This window comes from Emericellopsis atlantica (assembly GCF_019669845.1).
Source record: "Emericellopsis atlantica unplaced genomic scaffold F5Z01scaffold_26, whole genome shotgun sequence".
Taxonomy (NCBI): domain Eukaryota; kingdom Fungi; phylum Ascomycota; class Sordariomycetes; order Hypocreales; family Bionectriaceae; genus Emericellopsis; species Emericellopsis atlantica.
Genome location: NW_025764728.1, coordinates 14,012 through 35,581, shown reverse-complemented (window position 1 = coordinate 35,581; position 21,570 = coordinate 14,012). Strand labels below are relative to the sequence as shown.

The 21,570-nt window shown below is 56.3% G+C and overlaps 10 protein-coding genes across 10 annotated transcripts; 7 read left to right on the top strand and 3 right to left on the bottom strand.

Moving 5' to 3' along the window:
• Nucleotides 1–404: 404 nt before the first annotated feature.
• F5Z01DRAFT_662994 (uncharacterized protein) lies at nucleotides 405–4,066 on the top strand. The gene has a single exon (XM_046264001.1). The coding sequence runs from the start codon at nucleotides 690–692 to the stop codon at nucleotides 3,957–3,959; it is 3,270 nt and encodes a 1,089-aa protein (XP_046115434.1). The 5' UTR covers nucleotides 405–689; the 3' UTR covers nucleotides 3,960–4,066.
• F5Z01DRAFT_662993 (Polymerase/histidinol phosphatase-like protein) lies at nucleotides 4,067–5,170 on the bottom strand. Its single transcript, XM_046264000.1, has 2 exons — nucleotides 4,916–5,170; nucleotides 4,067–4,855 (listed from the first exon to the last, which is right to left on the bottom strand). Exons 1-2 carry the CDS (start codon nucleotides 5,075–5,077, stop codon nucleotides 4,088–4,090), a joined length of 930 nt encoding a protein of 309 aa, XP_046115433.1. The 5' UTR covers nucleotides 5,078–5,170; the 3' UTR covers nucleotides 4,067–4,087.
• A 344-nt stretch (nucleotides 5,171–5,514) lies between these two features.
• Nucleotides 5,515–6,309, bottom strand: F5Z01DRAFT_639115 (uncharacterized protein; the record flags this gene model as incomplete). The annotated part of the gene is made up of 1 exon (XM_046262420.1): nucleotides 5,515–6,309. The coding sequence occupies one exon, from the start codon at nucleotides 6,307–6,309 to the stop codon at nucleotides 5,515–5,517; it is 795 nt and encodes a 264-aa protein (XP_046115432.1).
• Nucleotides 6,310–7,117: 808 nt separating this feature from the next.
• On the bottom strand, nucleotides 7,118–7,872 carry F5Z01DRAFT_676703 (small nuclear ribonucleoprotein E; the record flags this gene model as incomplete). Its single annotated transcript, XM_046265275.1, has 5 exons — nucleotides 7,118–7,170; nucleotides 7,221–7,314; nucleotides 7,364–7,426; nucleotides 7,737–7,764; nucleotides 7,823–7,872. The coding sequence occupies 5 exons, from the start codon at nucleotides 7,870–7,872 to the stop codon at nucleotides 7,118–7,120; spliced, it is 288 nt and encodes a 95-aa protein (XP_046115431.1).
• Nucleotides 7,873–9,517: 1,645 nt separating this feature from the next.
• Nucleotides 9,518–11,031, top strand: F5Z01DRAFT_662971 (uncharacterized protein). Its single transcript, XM_046263999.1, has one exon. It carries the CDS (start codon nucleotides 9,955–9,957, stop codon nucleotides 10,414–10,416), a length of 462 nt encoding a protein of 153 aa, XP_046115430.1. The 5' UTR covers nucleotides 9,518–9,954; the 3' UTR covers nucleotides 10,417–11,031.
• Nucleotides 11,032–11,802: 771 nt separating this feature from the next.
• Nucleotides 11,803–13,281, top strand: F5Z01DRAFT_627161 (uncharacterized protein; the record flags this gene model as incomplete). Its single annotated transcript, XM_046261525.1, has 1 exon — nucleotides 11,803–13,281. The coding sequence occupies one exon, from the start codon at nucleotides 11,803–11,805 to the stop codon at nucleotides 13,279–13,281; it is 1,479 nt and encodes a 492-aa protein (XP_046115429.1).
• Nucleotides 13,282–13,633: 352 nt separating this feature from the next.
• On the top strand, nucleotides 13,634–15,059 carry F5Z01DRAFT_267912 (class II aldolase/adducin N-terminal). The gene is made up of 3 exons (XM_046258653.1): nucleotides 13,634–13,796; nucleotides 13,856–14,316; nucleotides 14,367–15,059. The coding sequence occupies exons 2-3, from the start codon at nucleotides 14,044–14,046 to the stop codon at nucleotides 14,976–14,978; spliced, it is 885 nt and encodes a 294-aa protein (XP_046115428.1). The 5' UTR covers nucleotides 13,634–13,796; nucleotides 13,856–14,043; the 3' UTR covers nucleotides 14,979–15,059.
• Nucleotides 15,060–15,674: 615 nt separating this feature from the next.
• Nucleotides 15,675–16,976, top strand: F5Z01DRAFT_267796 (necrosis inducing protein). Its single transcript, XM_046258646.1, has 4 exons — nucleotides 15,675–15,760; nucleotides 15,818–15,957; nucleotides 16,017–16,301; nucleotides 16,371–16,976. The coding sequence occupies exons 3-4, from the start codon at nucleotides 16,111–16,113 to the stop codon at nucleotides 16,873–16,875; spliced, it is 696 nt and encodes a 231-aa protein (XP_046115427.1). The 5' UTR covers nucleotides 15,675–15,760; nucleotides 15,818–15,957; nucleotides 16,017–16,110; the 3' UTR covers nucleotides 16,876–16,976.
• Nucleotides 16,977–17,944: 968 nt separating this feature from the next.
• F5Z01DRAFT_627226 (cytochrome P450) lies at nucleotides 17,945–19,513 on the top strand (the record flags this gene model as incomplete). Its single annotated transcript, XM_046261531.1, has 1 exon — nucleotides 17,945–19,513. The coding sequence occupies one exon, from the start codon at nucleotides 17,945–17,947 to the stop codon at nucleotides 19,511–19,513; it is 1,569 nt and encodes a 522-aa protein (XP_046115426.1).
• Nucleotides 19,514–20,693: 1,180 nt separating this feature from the next.
• Nucleotides 20,694–21,569, top strand: F5Z01DRAFT_683135 (class I glutamine amidotransferase-like protein; the record flags this gene model as incomplete). Its single annotated transcript, XM_046265818.1, has 1 exon — nucleotides 20,694–21,569. The coding sequence occupies one exon, from the start codon at nucleotides 20,694–20,696 to the stop codon at nucleotides 21,567–21,569; it is 876 nt and encodes a 291-aa protein (XP_046115425.1).
• Between the last annotated feature and the right edge of the window lies 1 nt (nucleotide 21,570).

Sequence of the window (21,570 nt, the reverse complement as noted above, 5' to 3'; positions counted from 1 at the left end):
GGGGGATGGTCGTGCGGGCGCCCGCGCGTGAAGGATTGCCTGCGACGCGGCGAGTCGAGCTGGGAACGGTGTTCGCAGTGGCGATAGATGGGCACGAGAAGCGACGCTCGTTCTTTCGATAGGCAGCTGAGGTCGTCGAAGCCTAGTGGCCAGCGTTCATCAAGTACGCAGATAGCAGTCGGTCGGTCGTGGTCTGTCGCGAGAAAGTTTGGCTGCTGGACCACCCCACATCGAATTGGAAAATGCAGCGCTAGCTCAGGTCGAGAGCTTGTCGCGCAAAATGGATGACTCAGCAGGGGTCCACGAGTACACGCGCGCGCGTGTCAGGTGGATGACGATGCTCGCTGCAAGTTTCGAAACTGATGCATTGCTTCAATACATTGGCTAGGAATGTCTCTTGATTAGAGTCAAAACATGCAGACAATTTTACATAGTCTCAACAGTATCGCAGTACAATGAGCGAGTCGCATCACGTGATGTCCCGTCGCGCCCAGGCCATGCCAGGCCCGGCCGGCCAGGTGACGCGCCAAAATGTCAGGAGGTGGGATGTTTTGCACTGGAATCCAATCCAAACAAAGGCATGCAGCAACCGCCGCCACAGTCGCTTCGACAGTGTCGCATGACCAAGCGACGACGAAAGAGGTCGAGCGTCCAACTTCGCAGATCAGTGGCATCAATCGCAACACACCATGTCTTCCACCGATGCGAACCCCAACGCCAGGCGGTCCTCGCAGGCCTTCGCTGCGGCCAAAGGCGACGATGATTTGTCCAGCTCGCTGCAACACCTCTCCATTTCCGCCAGCGATGCCTCTGTGGCACAAGACTCGAAGCCCCCGCGGCTGAGCAAGTCATCGACACCCCTCCAGCCACCACCTCGCCGCTCCTCCTCGCAAGCTCGAGCCCCTTCTCGAAGCCCTTCCAGCGGTCCTCGTTCTCGCGCTGGCTCGCCGGGTCTCCATCGCAAAGCGTCCATGAACTCGTTACGCTCGGTCAATGGCGGTGAGGGCCCTCAAATTCCACTTCGAAGGTCAAGTTCGAGCCAGAATCTCTCTCCAACATCCAAGACATTTGCAGTACCAGTGCGACCACCAGTCACAGCCGGCAGCATTGCAAAGGACTGTCTGCAGGCTGAAATCGAGGCATTCCATGGGGATTCGACGGCTCTGCCCACCGAAACAGTGGTCATCCTCAACGATGCTGTCTATGGCCACCGCTTTTCCCGACCACGCACGTCCAAGGGGGCATTGAGCACAATTGTCGAACGCCCAGAGCGAATCAAGGCTGGAGTCTTGGGCATTTCGTTGGCTTACGTTCGCCTTGGTGGCCGTCATAGCGAAGGACCTCAGCCATTGCACCCATATCGTGACATTGAGGGGCTGCAAAGTATACCTTTTAAGATTCAGAAGACGACGAGAAGGCTGTCCCTTCTTTCGCCTGCAGTGACCAATGTACATGGGACGAAATGGATGGAAGAATTGAAGATGATGTGTGAACTGGCCGAGTCTAGGCTGGCCATGGGCGGCAAGGAGCTCCAAAGGCGACCGCGAAGCCGGGCTGGGGACGAGGCTACGCCGACCAAGCTACACGAGGGCGATCTGTATCTATGCGCGGAATCACTGGATGCGATAGAGGGTGCACTCGGTGCTGTCTGCGAGGGTATCGATACCGTCTTCGGCCCTGGACCCAACAGAGCCTTCGTTGGCGTGCGACCGCCGGGCCACCATTGCTCAGCCGCTCATCCGTCCGGATTTTGCTGGGTCAACAACGTCCACGTTGGCATCATGCATGCTGCCATGAACCACGGCCTGACGCACGCGGCCATGATCGACTTTGACTTGCATCATGGCGACGGCTCCCAGGCTATTACGTGGGCGCATAATGCTCGCGCAAATACTGCTACGAAGAATGCTGCACCTTGGAAGAAGACGTCGATTGGGTACTTCAGTCTGCACGATATCAACTCCTATCCCTGCGAGGGTGGCGACGAGAACAAAGTCAAGAATGCAAGTCTTTGCATTGACAATGCACACGGCCAGTCCATTTGGAATGTCCACCTGCAACCGTGGGGTTCGGAAGAGGAGTTTTGGGAGCTGTACGAATCCAAGTATGCGGTCATTCTGGAGAAGACGCGCAACTACCTGAAGCATCAGGCGGAGAGATTGAAGAGCCTGGGCCAAGCACCCAAGGCTGTCATTTTCTTTTCTGCTGGGTTCGATGCCAGTGAATGGGAGAGCGCGGGCATGCAGCGCCATGCGGTCAATGTGCCTACTGCATTCTACGCACGTATTTCGCAAGACGTGGTCAAATTAGCCGGTGAAGAAGGCTTGGGCGTTGATGGTCGCGTCGTCAGTGTGCTCGAGGGTGGCTACAGCGACAGGGCGCTGTTCTCGGGAACGTGCAGTCATCTCTGCGGACTCGCTGATGGCCCAAGCACGAAGCCTCCACCGACCGGCGTCGACGGCCTGGGCACGGAGATGGGCAGGAAGATTGGGACAGTGGCCGAAGAAGGACAGCCCGAGCCAATCTTGGGCTCGGCAGATACGTTTGATCCCTCATGGTGGTCTAGCCCGGAGCTGGACAAGTTGGAGGCAGTGATGGCGAACCTGATCGGAGAACCAAAGAAACCGCGCCAGTCCGGCACGCCAACCTACCACTCGCCGACGCAGGCTTCAACAGCAAAGGTCACAGATCCGATCAAAATGCGCCGCAGTCTTTCTGGACTCTCCGGTGCCTCCAAGGCTATGGCTCGCCCACCGTCGCCGCCACCCCCCGAGGTCCCCTGGACTGTTGCTGCCATCGAGCTGTCCAAGCTGCTGATTCCCTCTGATCGTCAGGTCGATAGCTGCCAGGCCGAGGATCTGAACGCCGAGGCGACCCGGGCACGCCAAGCCAAACAGCACTCGCTGGCTGGGACCACGCCCATGACCACCCCCGAGCGACCGTCCTCCAAGATGTCCTTGCGAGGCAGGAAGCCAAAGCCTGCCGCGCTCGCTGAGGAGAGCACAGTGGATAGGCGTAGAACTATGGGCGCAGCAACCGCCACGCCGGTCAAGGCCACGCCGCGTGGAAAGCAGGCGGTGCCGAGCGCGCCTCAGTCCGCCAGACGTAGTAGTAGGCGAACTAGTGGCGCCTCCGCCCTTGTCACGCCCACTGAAGAAGTGCCTCCGCTACCTGCGATCGAGCAGAGTCAGCCTGGCCCTGCCGAGACGGCACGCCCAGACCTAGTCACTGCCGGCAGGTCTATGAGTACCGGTACTCTGCCTGTCAAGAAGACTAGGCCGATGGCCTCTGCTCGCAAAGAGCCCAAGACCGCTCGCGCCCCGAAGACGACAGATGCGTCGTCCAGCTCCCAGGGAGAGCCTTCGCGTGCTGTCGATGATGCGCTGGACAACATTACTACTGGCATGAAAAAGATCAAGATCAACCTCATCACGAAAGCGCAGAGGGAGGCCAAGGAGAAGGAGAAAGATAGGGCACAGGCGCAGGCTGCCTCCAGTGCTGCAGCAACTCCTTCTGAAACAAGATCAATGCGCTCAGGACGCTCGACGCCCCTCCTTTCGCCCACGTTGGAGGTTCAGGGAGCGATTCGGGCGACCGAGTCAAGCGAGGACCATCCTGTCAAGGATGAGAAGCCCCCAACGCCCACGATTGTCACCAATGCCCCGGATGAGGACGTTCAGCCCAAGGTGGAAGAGGGTCCAGTTGCAGACACGCCGGATGTTTTCATTCCCTACCAGCCCGAGGGCCCAGCCCCCGAACCTGCGGCTGCCTCCTCCGAGCCCTTGCAATGGCTTCCACCGAACTTCAACACGCCCGCGCCCACGCCCTCTCCTGCGAAGCGCAACAACAACCTCTTTCATTATACCCCAGGCAGTATCCCGTTTGCGCCTCGCCCAGCATCGCCCGCCAAAACAGATCTGCCACCCCCCAAGGAAGAAGACGAGCAGGCCAAGCCTTGAGTGGGTGGGAGTTTCTGGATACTTTCATGCGTGTCTGTGCTTCATGATACCCATCTTTGCCGGCGTCTGCGCTTCTTTGCTTGGGGACGACGTGTAGCTTAATCGTATATTGTTTAATATATCTAGTTCTATGCTGAAAATCTCTCTCGGAATGCCGTGAGTGGCACTGCCACTTCCTCTACCTCGCCTCTAACCCCCTCCGTGATGCCAGGGTGTGTCTTCCTCTTCAACGTCCACACCTCCGTGACGCCCAAACTCTCCAGATACGCCAGTCCCCTCTCATAATTCGTAGCAACCTGCGCAATGCCGTGGCTGTCATCGGACATTGTGAACTTGCCGCCCATCTTGATCCATTCCTCCGCAATCGGTCTCGCGGGGTACGGTTCATCAAGACCTTTTCGCAACGCGGCGGTGTTGCACTCCAGCCAGCCATCCTGCTCCCTCGCCACCTTGAGGTTCCGCACGGCCTTGTCCCACACCTTGCTCCACGTCCTCGGGTCGTGGCCCGGTGTCTCGTTCATCAATCGGATCAGATCAAAGTGTCCTACTACCTTTGGTTCGAGCGCCGTGAGCATCTTGTACTGCAGATCGTAGTAGTCCTCCCAGAGGCTCTCCTCGGTCTGTCGGGTGCTCTTCTGCACGGCGGCGAGGTACATCTTCTTGACGTAGTCGATGGGGATGCCGTGGACGTGATGCACCGAGCCGATGAAGTAGTCCACCCTAGGGTCGGCGAAGAGGGATCGTACCGGGTCTGCGTACGCTTCGCGGATGAACTCGGCCTCAAAGGCGATGAGGATGTGGATCTGGGAGGCATAGGCTGCTTGAAGACGAGAGGCTTCTGTGAGGTAGGCTTCATGGCGAGTGACCATGGTAGTGAATAGGTCTTGCTCATTTAGCTACAGGCGATGTGTGTGAGTATCGTTTTCCATGAGACATCAGGCAAGAGTAGGAATTACTTCTTCGGGATAGAGGTCAGATTGCTCGTAACGTGGCATGTGCTCGGTGAGACCAATGGTTTTGTAGCCTTGGGAGATGGCATGCTGGATGATGGCTTCGAGTTGGTCTTTGGCGTGTCCGGGGCAGAACTGCCCCGAGTGCGAGTGCATTGTGAACGCCATGATGATTGACCTCGCTGAATCACAGGCACGGGATATTGAGCAAAAGGAATGTGTATGAGATTGAATGAGTGAGTGTGGTGAGCAACGTGGTTCAAGTTTGAAATGCCCCGCGAAAAGCTTCAGTGGGGTAAAGACTAATAAAGAAACATGTCGCATAACCCACGTGCTCGTCTAGTATAAACTCTATTGAACTGCACCAACCGGGTCAGTCCGTCGGTCCGTTTTGTTGGTCGAATTGTCTCTCTTTTAGATATCTAAAGCATGTCCCGTGGCTTGCACAGATACAAGCATGAATGTCCTCGTCAAGGACAACGACGAAGAAGAGCAGAAAGAGCATTGCCTCGGATTCTCTGTACATGTGATCCGTAGTGTGCTCGAGTTAATCAGACAAGCCCTTGCACCGCCACTCGTTTTATCGCGGTGGCCGCGGACAACGTTCAGATCTCCGGCTTGATGTCGTCCCGGCCCTCCGACGGGGGCCGACCCTGAACTCGCGTCTCGCAGCCGTTTTCCGACTTGACAGGATCCATTTGCACTATCCCCAGTGACCCCGTGTCATCCAACTTCAACCTCTCCGGCCAGTGTTGTGCAACAAAGTCGCTGCATCCGACGCGGTCGTAACAGTGCAAAGCGGTTTCGGAGGTGAATTGAATGTGGGTGTTGACACTGTTTTCAAACACCCACTTCACAACGGTTAGAAAGGTTTCTTCGCGAGAGGATGTCTCGTTGAAGGATTTTTGGCTAATCCTCAACGCAGCGCCGCGGGCCTCGAGGAATGACTGCAACGTGGCGGCGTCCAAACAGCTTGCCAGCACTTCCAATGCCTCCTCTGTCGCTGGAAGTGCGTCGGGTTTCCATTTCAATGTTTGGCGGACAGACTCCGTTATGTTTGGTACCGATGTGCGCATGATACCGAGGGTTACCTCACTGAATTGGACGTGGCGCCGGCAATTTGTCAGGAGCATCTCAATGACATCCGGCGATGCCCCGTACATCATGGCTAATTGCACGACGCGGGCGGATATAGAAGCAGCGGTTTGTTGTGGTCTGGCGTAAAAGAGAAAGGAAAGACAGCCCTGGGGGTCTTTGCCGCATGCGGTGATGAGCAACAGCTCCTCGGTGATGGGCAACTTGTCCCCTTCCTTATGGAGGCATCGGGCAACGGCGCCGACACGCCCTTGCATGAATATTTGCCATATTTGATGGCTGAGTCCTGGTTCCGTATCAAACATGGTAGGTCTGTGTAAATACCCTGGTAATCCGAGTTCGTCCGTGTTTGGAGTATCGGTATGATGGTGCGCGCCTCGAGTCGAAGAGAGTTCAAGTTTGATTGTTGTGCCTTGTTATATGAAAGGGTGTAACAGAGACCGACCTGGGATTCTTGTTGGTAGAAGATGGTGCTCCAGGCAGATGTGAGGCGTGAATGATCTTTATACGCTGAGTTACTGGGAAGGTGCACATGACATAGGCTGAAGCTTCCCAAGTCTCTGGGCACAAGGCGTTTGTTTTATCAGACGATGCCCATGTGGCTGCCCCAAGCCCGAGAAACTCGACCGAAGCAATTGTGGGATGAGGCTTCGCGTATCACGATGAGGCTCGGGTAGAATGATGACGATGCATCCAGAAGGCGAAGGCTGCGAATGCCTCCTTTCACTCAGCGAGGCATCCGATAAACTACGTTATGCTGGCCTCCAGTCTTCCCTAATTCACCCGTCGAGTTTGATGTTATGGTAGCACATGGCGTCTGCAAGGTTGCATTCTCCTGGCCTGCAGCGCCTTGTACGACCGTTGCCCCCGCTCAATGTCAGTGAATACGCCTTCTGCGCTGATATTGTTCACAAGCCACGCGTGAACCCCATCTTGTCGCAGCAGTGCGGGGAGATTACGCCATGCTTTTCAGCCTGTTGCTCAGGCTAAGTCACCTCGTACGCACCGGTCCATTGTGCAGAAGAAGTCAATTCCTGATATTCCGCTAGCGCCAGAACCCAATGTTTCCCATAAACCGAGATGACAGTGCTTCACACCCCAGTTTTCATTCCTCTACTCCAAGCTCTGGATCAATGAGACATTGTCGCCTTTTAGTAGAATTTGCCCTGTTCATGTCAGTCATGCCGCGTAGGAAAGCCAAGGGGAGTCAACGTACCTAGCGATCGTCGCGATTCTGTGGGGTTGGTCTTGGTGATCTGCTTGACCTCAACAGCGTCGTCGAGGACAATGTTCATAAATTCGTCAAAGCCCTATCTAGTGTTAGCCAGGAAAAAGGGACAGTGAAGCCAGAGACCCTACGCGGATCTTGCCCTCAATGCGGATCGCAAGCTGCTCATAGAGCCAGACGCTCACGGGTGTGTTCTACGGTTCGTCAGCATTCGCCATGTGGTGTGTTTCGGGCTTCGAGATCGAGATGTGAAGGCGATAGGAGCTGGCAATTGACGTGCAGCAGTACTGAGCAGCCTCGCTTCGCCGGAGCGATTCCCCCGTCCTGACCCAACTGCAACGACCAAGGTCCAGGGCCTAGGCACATGCTCGAACTCTGGACTTGCCCTGGGTCGTCGAGTCGCAGTCGCAGTCGCCGTAGGGCATCGATCGCCAGCTCCCATCTCTTCCAATTGGTCTTCGATCTCCGACCAATCCACCTCGGGTTCGTATCGGGGAGACTCACGCTCTGTAGCAGTCTGAAGATGAACTGACTATCCAAACATTAGCATTCCGCGCTTTCCCAGGTCTAGCAAGTGGCGCAAAACGTACATGGGAGGCAGAAGGACCTTACGGCCACCACCGCCTGGACGACCCGACATACTGGATTGCTGAGTAAGGGGGTTGGGTGAGTCTGCAGGGAAGAGGCGCGTCGGATGTCGTGTGGTTCGCGATGCCGGGCTTGGTGGCATGCGAGCTGTGGTGTTGTCGCTGGGAATTTTTGGCGGGACGCGGATGATGGTTCCGCCGGGCCGCGATCTGACGATAGCTGACGTTTGTGAATCCACCTACCCTGTGCCAATGTCATTGATCAATTGCCCACTACCTCAACACGCGCTATCAAGCTGTTGACTGACGGGTAAATAGCAAGTTTGCGCTCATGGGAGGCTTTCCTAAAAAGGGCTTTCTTGTGCCCAGTGATTGGGAGGACAATTGATTGAGCAGATTTACCCTTGACAAAGCTAAAACATGATCAGTTCTTATAAGGGCACTTGATTGCAACATCGTGTTCTTACACTCAACACTCATGTCCTCTATACAAAACATTCGGAACATTGATAAAACTTGGGCCTCTGTTGCGGAAATGGATCTTTCAGCTCAAGACCAAAGCCGAGAGGCGAGCTCCCTGGAGTCTAGAACCGACGAACTCTCTACGTAGTGAGTCACGCAATGCCATGCCAAGGGCGCATCATGACAAGTGGGCTAGTTTCCCGGAGGGCAGAGAGCGGAATCTTGCAAATCAAAGTGTGGATTCAGCGGGAGAATACATCTCACGTTGAGGTTCCCCGGGGGGTTCCCCGGAACCGATGTCGGGCTCGACGACTTGTGCTGGCTCAGCTACAATGGCAACATGTGATGGAGAAAAGATCGTGCTCGAAGGACTGCCGATTCAAGAATACCCAAGTTCGGCGATAGAAATGTTATATCGTGAATCTTGACGCTGCTGGATTTTGTGAGCTCAGACAGGTGAAGATCTGGGCCAAACATGCTGCCGCTTCTAAGCTGTGCTTAAGCAGTGCCATCGCAAATCAAGCCTTGAACAGTTGCCCGAGTACGGAGCTGATCTGACAAAAGTTCTTGATGCCATCTAGACTCAGTCCATGTCAGACTTAATGTCGTATGATGCAGCCACAATGTCAAGATCCAGTCATCAAAAGGCGTAGCCATGATGTCGGCCGAGGCGCGCTCCGAACATCGGCTCGCAGCCGCTCCCACACTACGGTGATTGGCGCGACAGACAATCAGATCTGATCGACAGCGAAATCCGGGGTGAGAAGCTCTTGCGTCATTTGAGTGTAAGTATTCTGGCAGTGAGGCGTGGTGCAGGTGCAATTACGGCGTACGTACTCGGTTCGAGTCTGCGTGTGCCTTTGCAAATAACCTACTGTCACGTCCTTTGCCGTAAGCAAGCACTCAAGGTGCCGGACGCCGCCGGGCAGGTGGGTGTGCTGGCCGGCGCGGATCGTGAGGACCGGCGCCGCCTCAGGGTCTTTTCTCTTACGTACGTCCCGGTGCGGTGGCCGGGGCACGGAATGTGCTGTGGGCGCGTGTGGTCCGACTTCACTTCACCAGCTCGGTACGGATGCCCCAAGACGGATGGGGTGCCTGGCTTGTGGCTTGTGATGTGCCTGTGACGGATACGAACTATTACTCCTCCTCCTTCTCCTGCAGTGACCGGTTCGCGGAGATGTCTAACTTACGGGGCTGACTGGCCGTCTGGGGGAGGGGGCTGGGGGTGAGCACTTTCGAGAAAATTCTCCTTTTCCATCCTTGGGCCTTGGCCATCGCGTCTTGACGACGACCATCGCAGCGATCGTGGTGGTATGCACATATCGAGGCGAGGACGCTGGGGCCAAAACATCTTCAAGAGGCTGCTGTCCAACAGGCCTTGCAGGGCCGCAGGGCCGCATATGCGCGCTTGACACCATTCATGCGGCTCTGCGCCAGAACGTGCGTGGTGCCTGGGCAGGTGCGTGGACCACGCAATTCGTTTGGTGAAATGATGCAAGCGGCCACCATCGGCAAGATGTGGACGACCCCGTTTTGGGTAATGCAGAGGTGACTTGACTGGTGGTCATTGCAGGCCAGAAGCAGGGGACATAAGCAGGAAAAGTTTTCGAAAGGCCTGGCGGCACCAACCAAGCAGGTGAAGCGCCGGGTATATGCAGGTATCGGGGGAGTAGATGGGCTCGATCCGGAGACTCCACCGAAAATTTGCTGCCGCCGTGACCTCGACGGTGGAGCTGTTCGCTTCGCTTCGTGTCGTGTCGTGTAAGACGATGGAATTTTTCTCGTGCATGCCGGGGCATTATGACGGCGGCGCGCTGAAACAAGTCGAGGGAGGCGAGGTGAGTTGTCACCGACAGGTCAATGCAACTGGTTCAAGGGCAGTGCTGTGTGTTGGATCGGAGACGATCGCTTGGAGTCAAGATGTCACACTATTCAACCTCAATTACATGTTGATCGCATCAAAGATCGTCATCCCGAATGGACGACAAGACATGAAAAGCAGTACCGTATCCGTGAGACCATGGGATTCACGGATACTATCCGTCCATGGAGTGGGCACCATCGGCGGCATGCATCGGGGGCCTACGTGGGCCTGCCTGTTGCAACGCACGCCCATCGGCGGTCAAGCAAGTTAGCAAGCAACAACAAGCGAGCACGCCTTGAGGCTGCCCTGGCCAGCTGTGGATAGCATTGGGTAAGAGTATCGATTGTTTTGGCATCGTGAAAGGAGTCATCCATCACATGGTCCCATGGATGGAGCCATGTCGCGCCTTACGATGCGTACGTGGTTTGTCTGATTTCAGTCACCAGCAGTAGTCACTAAAAGTCAGGACTTACAATTGAATCAATGGCACTGAGTTGGTGACTTTCAAGAATGCTCCTCGACAAGCATGGAGGATATACGTCTTCCAGTCATCAGCAAAACATCACCATGCCCGTCATCAAGAAAAGGAGTCAAGCAACAAACAATGGCATGATCATCAAGGTATTTTAGAATGGACCGTGGGCTAGTCTAGCACGCCCTACTGGTCGACATGGACTGGACCTGCGCTGGAGTTGGCCGACCAGCTCCACAGGCCGCTGGCTGTGACGAGCCGGAAAAGTTTAGCGGTCGCTCGGGGCATCGAGGTCGCTGGATCGTAGCCGGATCCACTGAAAAATTGCTCGACAATGCTGTAATGACACATAGTTCGGCCAAGGGGGCCGATGGGCTTTTCACGCGCGCAGAGTATTAATACCGATCGTGCCCATGATTCTTGTAAGTTGTTTTTGGATCGTATAGTAAAGAAGACTAAATCCAGGGCAACTATTCATCCCACTGGCTGTTAAATCATCGTCGCAAGCAACACCACCGAGCGGCACTTACACAGATACCTTCCCAAGAACTCTGTGCACACAGCATCAGCCAGCACTTACACCACATTACGAATCACTCTTCGTCAGCATCAGCATCAGCATCGCGATTCAGTGTACTCTGGAACGACCTTTCATCAAAAGACGGACTGGACACAAAGATTGAAAGAAAGCATCTCAGTTGCGCCAACGACATCATCCCGCAGCGGGCCTCTATTCGAAGGATCCAGCCCCAAGGGCGCGCGTACGACCAAAAGCCAGTAGCCGTTCTAGACTACCCTGGCCCCCCCTCCCTCACTCGTCCAAGGTGGCCGATGAGCTCATTCTGGTCACGGTGACTTCACTAGTGCCAGCTGCACAGCAGGACACCACCCCGCCGGAAGTACCGACTACCACATCGACCTCGCAGCACAAGCGCGATCACCAGGTCACTTGGGATTGCAAAAAGCACCCCGGAAAATCACCCCAGTCGAGAGATCACGCCAGACATTCATCAGAAGCCCAGTCATTTACCCCGCAAACTGCGAAGCTGGGATTTCCACGGAGTGCTCAGTTTACAAGAATCAGCGGCTGGCCGCTCCTTCTTTCCCAGCAGATTTCGGTCTTACTACCCTTTTCACCATCCCCTTTAGCGCCAAGAGGAAGGAAGTGAAGCGACCGTAGTCACAATGCCCGGCCTCATCCTCCCCGGTTTCTTGCGCCACCCTTCCGGCCACTCCACACATCAGAAGAAGCACAGCCGCTCGCAACATGCCAGCCCGGACGTGTCAGACGGCGAGGGCGATCACGACCAGCGCCTCTCCTCGCACCACGCAAAGAAGATGCCCGACTTGGCCGATGCCGTGGCCAAGGCCAACAAGCGCCTGTCTTTCCCCTTTGGCAAGAAGGAGCACCAGTGCTCCGCACTGAGCCTCGAGTGCGAGCTCGAGAGCCCGCCCATTGTGCTGCACGGTAATGCCGAGGACAGCACCGGCGCTCTGCTCTCGGGGCAATTTGTTGTCGACGTCAAAGAGGACAGCATCGATCTGGAAGCCTTTGGCGCCGCCCTCAACCTGCGCGTCACCCACAAGCGGCCCTTCCAGAGCCACTGCAACGACTGCGCCAGCCAGGTCACAGAGATCAAGCGATGGAACTTCCTCGCCTCGACGCCCCTGAAGGTCCACCGCGGACGACACCTCTTCCCCTTTTCCATGCTTGTCGACGGCCACCTCCCCGCCTCGTCCTGCTCTAGCCTCCTGACGGTAGCCTACGAGCTCAAGTCCGAGGCCCGCGTCACACCCGAATGCCTACCGGCCCAGTCGCACAACACTGTCAAATTCGCGCGCCCCATTGTTGTCAAGCGCTCAATCCGCCAGGCGGAGCTGCCTCACCACTCTGTCCGCCTCTTCCCGCCGACCAACATCAAGGCCAGCGCCCACTATCAAACCACCATCCACCCCACCGGCTCCAACAACGTCACCCTCAAGCTTGATGGCCTCATGTCCCTCAACGAGAAGACAAGGACGCTCGACATCTGGCGACTCAAGAAGATCTCGTGGAAACTCGAGGAGCACACAAAAACCGTCGCCCCGGCCTGCCGGAAACACCAACCGCTTCTCGCGCCCGAGGCCGAGAGCACCGCCGAGGCGAGCCGCCTCAAGGGCCTGCACCGCCAGCAGGTGCGCCTCCTGGGCGAGAAGCACATCCACGACGGCTGGAAGTCTGACTTCTCCGGCACGGATGGCACCGTCGACTACGAGTTCGACTACACCATCACCCAGCGTCGCTCCAAGGCAGGGCACCTCAAGTATGCCTGCGACGGCAAGACCGCGGACGGCACGGAGACAACCCACACCCTCTGCCTCGAGCTCGTAGTGTCCAAGGAGTATGCCCCGGAGGGCAGGCCCGACCACTCTGCGCACACCGGCACGGGTCGCATCCTGCGCATGAGCTTCAACGTCGTCCTGACCGACCACCCGGGCATGGGCATCAGCTGGGACGAGGAGAGCCCTCCCACCTACCAGGATGTGCCTCCCAGCCCACCGAGCTACCTCCAGCCGATTGACTACGAGGACGTGCCGATCACCGAGTACGAGGATCTGCAGTGCCTCGAGGGCGCGCGGATCAACGGGGCGCCGCCCTCGCGGCGGCCGTCTGGGTCTGCTTGAGTTGCATGGTCGTGATTGCAAGGCGAATTGTGGAATTATGATACCCTCAACAAGCGTATGATGACTGGGTTGCTATACTATTGGAAAGGCGTTTTGGAAAAGCGGATATATACATCATTACATAGCATCGGATGATGATAATGATATACAACTTTAATCGGCTCACTGGTGTTTTCCCTCGTGGTTTGTGTTGTGATGCCGGTGCTGTTCACATGCAGTCACGTCCATCTCGACTTTGGCAGCACATATTTTCGGCGCAATGTTGCCATATGAACCGGGTTCACCTTTCATGTGATGCTGGTGACACAGACAGTGTCACAAGACCAAGCGCGTAATAACTTGCTCTTGCAGCACAATCCGTGGATGATGCATCCCCGTTCCGCAATCCCCGCAACACCCGCAAACATGAAGACAAGCTTTCGGGCGAATGGATCACTGCGGAGGTGGCCGATGCCCGATAGGCACAGGATTCTTAACAAGCACTACTAAGTTAGCATGCCTAAGATGAAGCCATTGTGCGCAATACTATATGAAGACACCTTTAAAAGACAAGCGTAACTTACGCCAAGCCCAGCTCATGAGATCAAGGAGTAACACGTTATTGGTCTGCTGGGACTCCGCGTAAGATGGAGCTCATGACGCCTCATCGGCCTTGGCACGCGACGCGGGGGCGGAGAGTCCGAGAGCCGAACTGCGTTGTCGGGGTTGATCCGACTCGGACCTATCTTGAGCATCTTCACGTCTTTCCACACATTCGCCAACATGTCTTCAGTGCAAACGACGCAGACAGCGGCCAGCGTCGCGCAGACCGACAGCCAGGGCCAAGCACAAGCCAAAAAGACACCCTTGGAGCTCAACTGTCAAGGGACACCTCTGCCTGGCATCCCCAAGCATCCTACCTTTGCTGCCCAGAGACAATGGCTCCTCGAGCAGATGGCCCTCGCCTTTCGCTGCTTCGCGCGCAAGGGCTACACAGACGGCATGGCAGGCCACATCTCCGTCCGCGACCCAGAGAATCCACATACCTTCTGGACTGTGCGTCTCACGTGCCCTGCAGCTCCAACGAATACTAACAAGAGGACCAGAATCCCCTTGCTGTCCATTTTGGCCTTCTCAAGGCGAGTGACATGATTCTCGTGGACTACAACGGCGTGCCTGTCGGAGGTAACATGAGCCGACCAGCCAACGCGGCCGGCTTCCTCATCCACAGTGCCGTGCACAAGGCACGACCCGACGTCACCGTCGCCGCCCACATGCACAGCCCCCACGGCATGGCGTGGAGCGCCTTTGGCCGCCCGGTGGAGATGCTCACGCAGGACGCCGCCTATCTCTACGGCGACGCCCAGGCCGTCTACAAGGACTTTGGCGGCGTCGTGCTCAACGAGGAGGAAGGCCGGCGGGTCGCTGCGGCGCTGGGTCCGCGTGGAAAAGCCATGATTATGCAGAATCACGGGCTGTTGACGGTGGGGTCCACGGTGGAAGAGGCGTGCTTCCTCATGACGCTGCTGGAGAGGGCGTGCCAGGTGCAGTTGCTCGCCGAGGCGGCGGCGGCGAACGGGGTGCCCAAGATTCTCATCGCGGAGGAGAGTGCCCGGTATACGTTTGACAACTCGAGTGATGCGAAGACGTTGTACTGGGAGGGGCAGCCTGACTTGCAGTATGAAGAGTATATGGCAAAGGGGGAGCATAAGGGGTGAAGGAGGGCGAACTTCCGTCTGGGTGCATAGTCAAGCTTCTTGCGTACTTGCTTCTTCCAAACGGCGAATGATACATTTGGCAAACAGCAAGTCCACCTATACGATTTGGAGTGCTACTGTTGGCTATAGTCGTGTTCCTTGCCTCGACGGAGTGTAAAAGACATGACAGCGGTCACTGAGGCACAGGAGACCCGTTCGCATGTTTATCTCGGGGGTGAAAAGAGTTGCGCCTCTGGCTACTACTGCCAGAGCCTCTCCGAGGCAGTTGGTAGTCTTTGGATTACCCTCAACTGCCCGATGCGGTCAGCAGTCTTTGGCTACTCTGAAGGGTTAGTGTCCCTAATAGGGGCACTTTTGCGTCTGTGCTGCCAATGACATGCACAGACAGAGCTTGGAGAAGCCCGGCAAATCACATCAGGGGGCCTAATCTGCCAGATCTCTGCACATTCTACTCCGTCACGTGCGACCAAGGAAGCAGGCAGCCTGTCAATGTAAAGTCCACCCGAGGCTAATGCGACGTTGAGTAATAAGGTTGCCCTTGGTGCATTGGAACCTGAAAGCTGAAGGATCTTGTAGATCACGGCCGCTAGCAGTGATCGTGTCTTTGCCGCATTTTCTGACGTCGAATGGCGGACAATTGGGGGCCAGGCCGGGCGCGCCCCGGTATACTAACATGCAGATCCGTGCCTGTGCCGGGCCAGATACCGGATTTGGCAGCTTGTGATATTTATAAACTCAGATCGACAAGACGTTGGACACCAGCCGACTGGTCTGACGGTTTAGTATGGGGACACATTGTGCCTTGCAGCGTCCATGACGCAGAGCTGAACAAAACAAAGCCTCAGAACCATATCGTGAGGCTTGGCGATGATCACGAAGGAAGATGACTTACACAACTCCTCCGACATTGTGCGGGAGAAGAGACTGCGATGTTGAAGAGAGTCAGGTGTCGACGCCTCAAGAGCCGAGCAATCTTGAGGTATAAGAAGGACCACAATCCGGCGCGAGACGAGAGATTAGAACACTCACCATCAGCAGCAACACCAGCATCAACATCAGCAACAGCGTCTTTCAGCACTCCAGATAAACCTCTCCCATTTATTCCATCTTCAGATACATCACACTAGCAACCATGGTTCGCGCAATTTCCCTCTTCTCCGGTCTAGCTCTGGCCTTCGCTGCTAGTGCCGACGTAATCGGCCACAAGGATGTCCAGCGCTTCACGGAGAGCGCCCCCGAGATATACCTCAAGTTCAAGCCGTTCCTCGACGTCGATACCGGCTGCGTGCCCTTTCCAGCCGTCGACAAGGATGGTAACATTAGGTAAGCTACATCTCCTCCCCATAATGAACCACAAAAGAACACGGCTGATCCGTGATACCTTCACAATAGCGGCGGTCTGAAAGCTGCCGGAGACATCTCTGGTCAATGCAGCGAGAGCGAGGGCCAGCTCTACGCCCGCGGCCGCAATCATGACGGCAAGTTCGCCATCATGTACGCCTGGTACTTCCCCAAGGACCAAGCCGTCCACGGCGGCGGCGCAGGCCATAGACACGACTGGGAGGACGTCGTGGTCTGGCTGTCGTCGAACAGTGGCGACGCTGATTTCCTGGGCGTCGCGACGTCAGGCCATGGCGACTACACCAAGACAAAGGCCTCGGACATGAAGGACTCGATGGACGGCAGCCGACCGCTGATCCAGTACTTCTCAAATGGGATTACCAACCACGAGCTGCAGATCACGACGGCCAAGGGTGGCGAGCAGGCCCTGATCGAATGGGGCGCCCTGGGTTCCAAGGCGCGCGCGGGACTGGCCACCTCAGATGCGTGGGGGGATGCGGTCATGCCCATGATTGACGACAACTTTAAAGACAAGATTGCAAAGGCTGCGCTGTGATGGACAGAGGACTGCGGTCAAGTCTGCCTCCTCTCTGGTCTTGAGACATCCAACATGAATAGGGCCTTTTGTTATTATCTGTTGTTACTGTAGATACTACCTGTATTTCTGGTTTCGTGCGATACTGAATTATATCTCGCGCAATTCTTGAACTGCTGGATGCTGTCGTTTCTGGTTAAATCGGCATTTGATCTGTGATTGTATGATTCCGCACTGGAAGACTGTCCTCGACGGCTGTTATATTCAAGCCTCTATCTATCGGGTTATGCAGCTATCGGTGGCAAAGTCCAGGCCCAGACGTGTAGCCCGATTAGGTTTAGCTGCGGTACACGTTCTTCCTCCACGATCTGCCGCAACGGCTATTCAGCACGCTCACCTTGCAAGCCTCAGACTCAAACGACACTCAGCTCAGGGGCTGGATGTCTTCATCTGCCCAAGGCACCGATTCAGCTACTCACGACCTCGAAGCCTCGCTAAAAACAGGGAGGAATCTGCTGCTGTCCGGTGCCACCACCGGCCCAAGCCAGAGCCGGCACTAAGGCGCACGCTAAGAGAGCCCGACAGGCACGAGTCACGACCCACGACACGCAACATTAAATCAAGTCCAGAGCGCTCTCCCTTCATGTTGCTACGACTGGAAGTAGGAATCACAGCATCATGGAGGCCTCGGGGACACGACAGACGAGCACATGCATGCACGCACCCTCCCACTGTTCCGCATAAGCCACGTTGATAACTGCGCATCAGATGCCACCCACCCGACCAAAAAGAGACGAGCATGCTGATGTGAGACAGCCACAGCGGGATGAATCGTTGCCGAAATAGGGGCTTCGCTCCCCCACAGATCGTCCGTAGACTTGTCCCGGCACTGGGCAGTGGCGCGCGGACGGCTGCGGCGGCCGCCATCTGTAGCTCCGTTGTCCAATGCCATATATAATTGACAACACCACCCACCATTTTCAGGGACGGGTTGCACCCTTCTCCTTGTCCCATTTCTGGATGTCGCAAGCAGACTAAAGACGCCCCGCATACCATGGCCGACATGCCATCTTTTAGCTGGACGACGCCCATGATGGAGGCGGTGTCGCGACCAGCCATTGCCGGGCCACTGCTGCTCATAGTGGCTTGGGCCGTATATCAGCTTTTCTTCAAACCGTCCGCTCTGCCAGACTTGCCCATCGTCGGCGCGCGTCCAGGCGACTGGTCTCCCATGTGGCAGGCCCGGCTGCGGAATTTCAAAGACATGAAGGCGGCGCTCAACTCGTCCTACGCCCAGTACCAGAACCAGGCCACCATCCTTCCCCTTCTCGACAGCGGCAACATTGTGCTACTGCCCCAGTCGGATACAAAGTTCCTCGCGGACCAGCCTGACAATGTGCTCAATATGCACGACCAGGCACAGGACTCCCTGCAGACCGACTACACGACCATGGATCCCTCCCTGACACACGACCCGATCCATACTAACATCATCGTCGGCACTTTGACCAAGGAAATCGCCAATCTGGTCCCCGGCTTGGCGGAGGAGATTGCGTACTGTTTTGACCGACACTTGGGCGCCGACCCGGAGTTCAAAGAGATTGGGGTTTACGACAGCATGCAGCACGTTCTCAGCGGCGTCACCAATCGCGCACTCGTAGGGTTCCCACTCTGTCGAGAGCAAAAGGTGCTGGACATGGGCATCGCGTTTGCTCAGGACATTCCCCTCTCGTCCATGCTCATGAGGTGTTTTCCTGGGTTCGCAAAGCCCCTCGTGGCGCCACTCATCACACTGCCGAACCGCATACACACGCGGAAATTCGAGAAGTTGCTGGCCCCCGAGATTGAGACTCGTCTGCAGCAATGTGGCCTGCGACAAGGTGTCCAGGCGTCTGAGAAGAGCGACGTACCGCGCCGCAATGACTTTCTACAGTGGTCCATTGAACAGGCCAAGGCGATTGGGAACCCCAAGAACTGGCGGGTCAGCGCTTTGGCGCAACGTGTCCTGCTGCTCAACTTTGCCGCCATCCATACGTCTACCTTTGCCATGACGCACGTCCTCTTGGACTTGGCGTCAGCACCTCCCGAGATCATCGAGGAATTGAGAGAAGAAGCTGCCAATATGCTAAAAGAGCACGATGGGCAGTGGTCCAAGCGCGGGCTGGCACAGCTGGAGAAACTCGACTCGGCCATGCGCGAGAGTCAACGCAAGAACTCATTCGTGGGCCTCGGTCTCATGCGCAAGGTCGTGGCCCAGGACGGCGTCACATTCCCGAGTGGCGTGCACGTTCGCCAGGGCAACTCGGTCTGCGTCCCGGCGTACTCGGTGCTCCAGGACAGCGCGGTCTACACCGATCCCAAGACGTACAAGCCCTTCCGATTCTACGAGGCGCGTGTCAGCGAGACGGAGGGTTACGTCAAGAGGGCGCGCAACGCGTTTCCCACGGCGAGTCCGGATTTTCTAGGATGGGGACTGGGCCGGAATGCTTGTCCTGGCCGATTCTTTGCGTCGAATGAGATTAAGATGATGCTGGCCTACCTGCTTCTCCACTACGATATTGAGCACCAGGAGAGTCGACCGCGCAATGTGTGGTTTGGCATGAACCGCATCCCGCCGATGAAAGCGACTCTCAGGATGAGGAAGAGGGCGACGGCTTGATACCAATTGATACCAGGGAGAGAATTGAAATTCGCCGCAAATGAGATGTGCCACCGCGCGTGCAATTTGTAGCTTGCTACTGACGAGTCACAGCGTCCAATATCATCCTTTGCGTCGAGTCCCATGCACCCAGCCCTGCAATATGACACCATCTGTAAGCGAGCGTAGATCAGTGAACCCGGGGATCCAAAACAAATTACTATGGCTCTCGAGATCCGGACTCTACCTCCTTGAACGGTGCGATGCCTGTCATGTCGTGGGGCGCTGCTGAACGGCCTACTGACGAAATTCTTCGCGCCTGAGCAGTGAGCACAGTTCTAACTTCTACCTCAGGAGCGGAACACAATCTCCGGTGGCGTGAAATACGGATAGTACGTGGCCCGCCTTGCGAAAATGACCTTGGTACGTTCTGAAGATGAAGTGAGATGAGCGTGTTCAATGATGATGAGCGATGAGGATGGATGATCCTGTGGAGGAGCAGAAGCTCCGCTTATGTAGGTTCGTACCTTCCGCCTTGTGAAGCCTTGGCGCCTGTCAGTGCTGTTAGTGCTGTTAGTGCTGTGCTGCTGATCGACACGGATCCACTGCAGCTGAAAATTTCAGCCTCAATGACCTTTACGGGAATCGATTTCTCTCTGCATCTTCCCCGGAAAATTGACATTGAATACTAATTAAGGACAGGATGCACTGTTGACGTATATTACTTGGCAAATCCAGGAACGCGCAGCGGCGAGTCGACAGATGCCATTTTAAGCTTCTTTGTGGGTGGGTGATTTATCATTAACCCTGGGCCTGGTCCCTGGATACTGGACAGACCGGATTCGTCCTGTGCAACTTCTCATGTAATGGAAAACAGTCAACAGCGGATCCTCCCATTGTCCATTCGTCATCGCAACTGACGTCAATTTCCATATTAGTCCATCAGACAGCTTTTCACATTCGGCTACTAATGCTCCCCGTTTTCTGGAGGAATGGGGCGCTCCTTCTGCCTCCGCCAACGTGCATCAGTGGACGCGCGTATGAAACTCTTATTAACCGTTCAAACTCAAGCCCAAGACGAAAGATGTTCAGAAACTTCAAGACCCGCCCCTTCCTCTCAGCACTGTCATCCTCTCACATCCGTTCACCCCAGATTAAGCCAGCCTTCACCTTCACCTCGACATCCAGACCGAACGCCAGTATGCTGCAACGATACAAACAGACCATCACCAGCGACATTATCCGTCTCATGGTCCTGGAGACAGACAAGCCGCACCCAGACACCCAGTCGGAGAAGGGCTCCTTTGGTGAAATTGTACACAGACACTTCTCCGATGCTGGGAAAGCACACCACCCACCCCTCGGCGTGGAGACGGACCAGGTCTTTGTCGTGACGGACCAAGGCGGCCAGATGCCCAAGTTCCGAGACTTTGACGGCTTCGACGGTCTTCTCATCACGGGCAGCATGTACGACGCCCACGACAACAACCAGTGGATCCTGGACCTCCTGGCGCTGCTCAAAGAGCTGTGGACAAAGAAACCCGACTTTACCTTCACGGGCGTGTGCTTCGGCCACCAGCTGCTGGCGCGCATGCTGGGGGCGGAAGTTGGCCCGTCACCCAAGGGAGACTGGGAGCTGGGTCACTCGAGCATCACCCTCACGCCCACCGGCCAGCGCCTGTTCCGCACGCATGCGCCCGAGGTGCACCTGCACCAGATGCACCAGGATCAAGTGGTCGCGCCGCCGACGCCCGAGTCGGCCGGCGGTCTGCTGGACAAGGACGCCAAAGTCGAATGCTGGGGCACATCCTCGCACACAGAGGTGCAAGGGCTGTACATCCGAAACAGGCTCTTCACCACGCAAGCACACGTCGCCTTTGACGAGGACATGGTGAAACGACAGATTGCCATGCGCGAGGAAAGCGGTGGAATTCAGGACAGCGAACACGCCAACCGGGCCAAGGAGACGGCACACCTGGAGCACGACGGCAAAGAGGTGGCCAAGGCCATCCTTCGCGTCATTAGGACAGACAAGGACGGCGGCTGGGAGACGGTCACCAACGGCCACGGCAACTGAT

Bases quoted from the DNA above. Each gene is read 5' to 3' on its own strand.
- F5Z01DRAFT_662994 (XM_046264001.1), top strand. From the start codon at position 690: ATGTCTTCCACCGATGCGAACCCCAACGCCAGGCGGTCCTCGCAGGCC.
- F5Z01DRAFT_267912 (XM_046258653.1), top strand. From the start codon at position 14,044: ATGTCTTCAGTGCAAACGACGCAGACAGCGGCCAGCGTCGCGCAGACC. The intron at 14,317-14,366 runs GTGCGTCTCACG...CAAGAGGACCAG, and splicing joins ATCCACATACCTTCTGGACT to AATCCCCTTGCTGTCCATTT.
- F5Z01DRAFT_662971 (XM_046263999.1), top strand. From the start codon at position 9,955: ATGGGCTCGATCCGGAGACTCCACCGAAAATTTGCTGCCGCCGTGACC.
- F5Z01DRAFT_662993 (XM_046264000.1), bottom strand. From the start codon at position 5,077: ATGGCGTTCACAATGCACTCGCACTCGGGGCAGTTCTGCCCCGGACAC. The intron at 4,856-4,915 runs GTAATTCCTACT...CATCGCCTGTAG, and splicing joins CTGACCTCTATCCCGAAGAA to CTAAATGAGCAAGACCTATT.
- F5Z01DRAFT_267796 (XM_046258646.1), top strand. From the start codon at position 16,111: ATGGTTCGCGCAATTTCCCTCTTCTCCGGTCTAGCTCTGGCCTTCGCT. The intron at 16,302-16,370 runs GTAAGCTACATC...CCTTCACAATAG, and splicing joins GACAAGGATGGTAACATTAG to CGGCGGTCTGAAAGCTGCCG.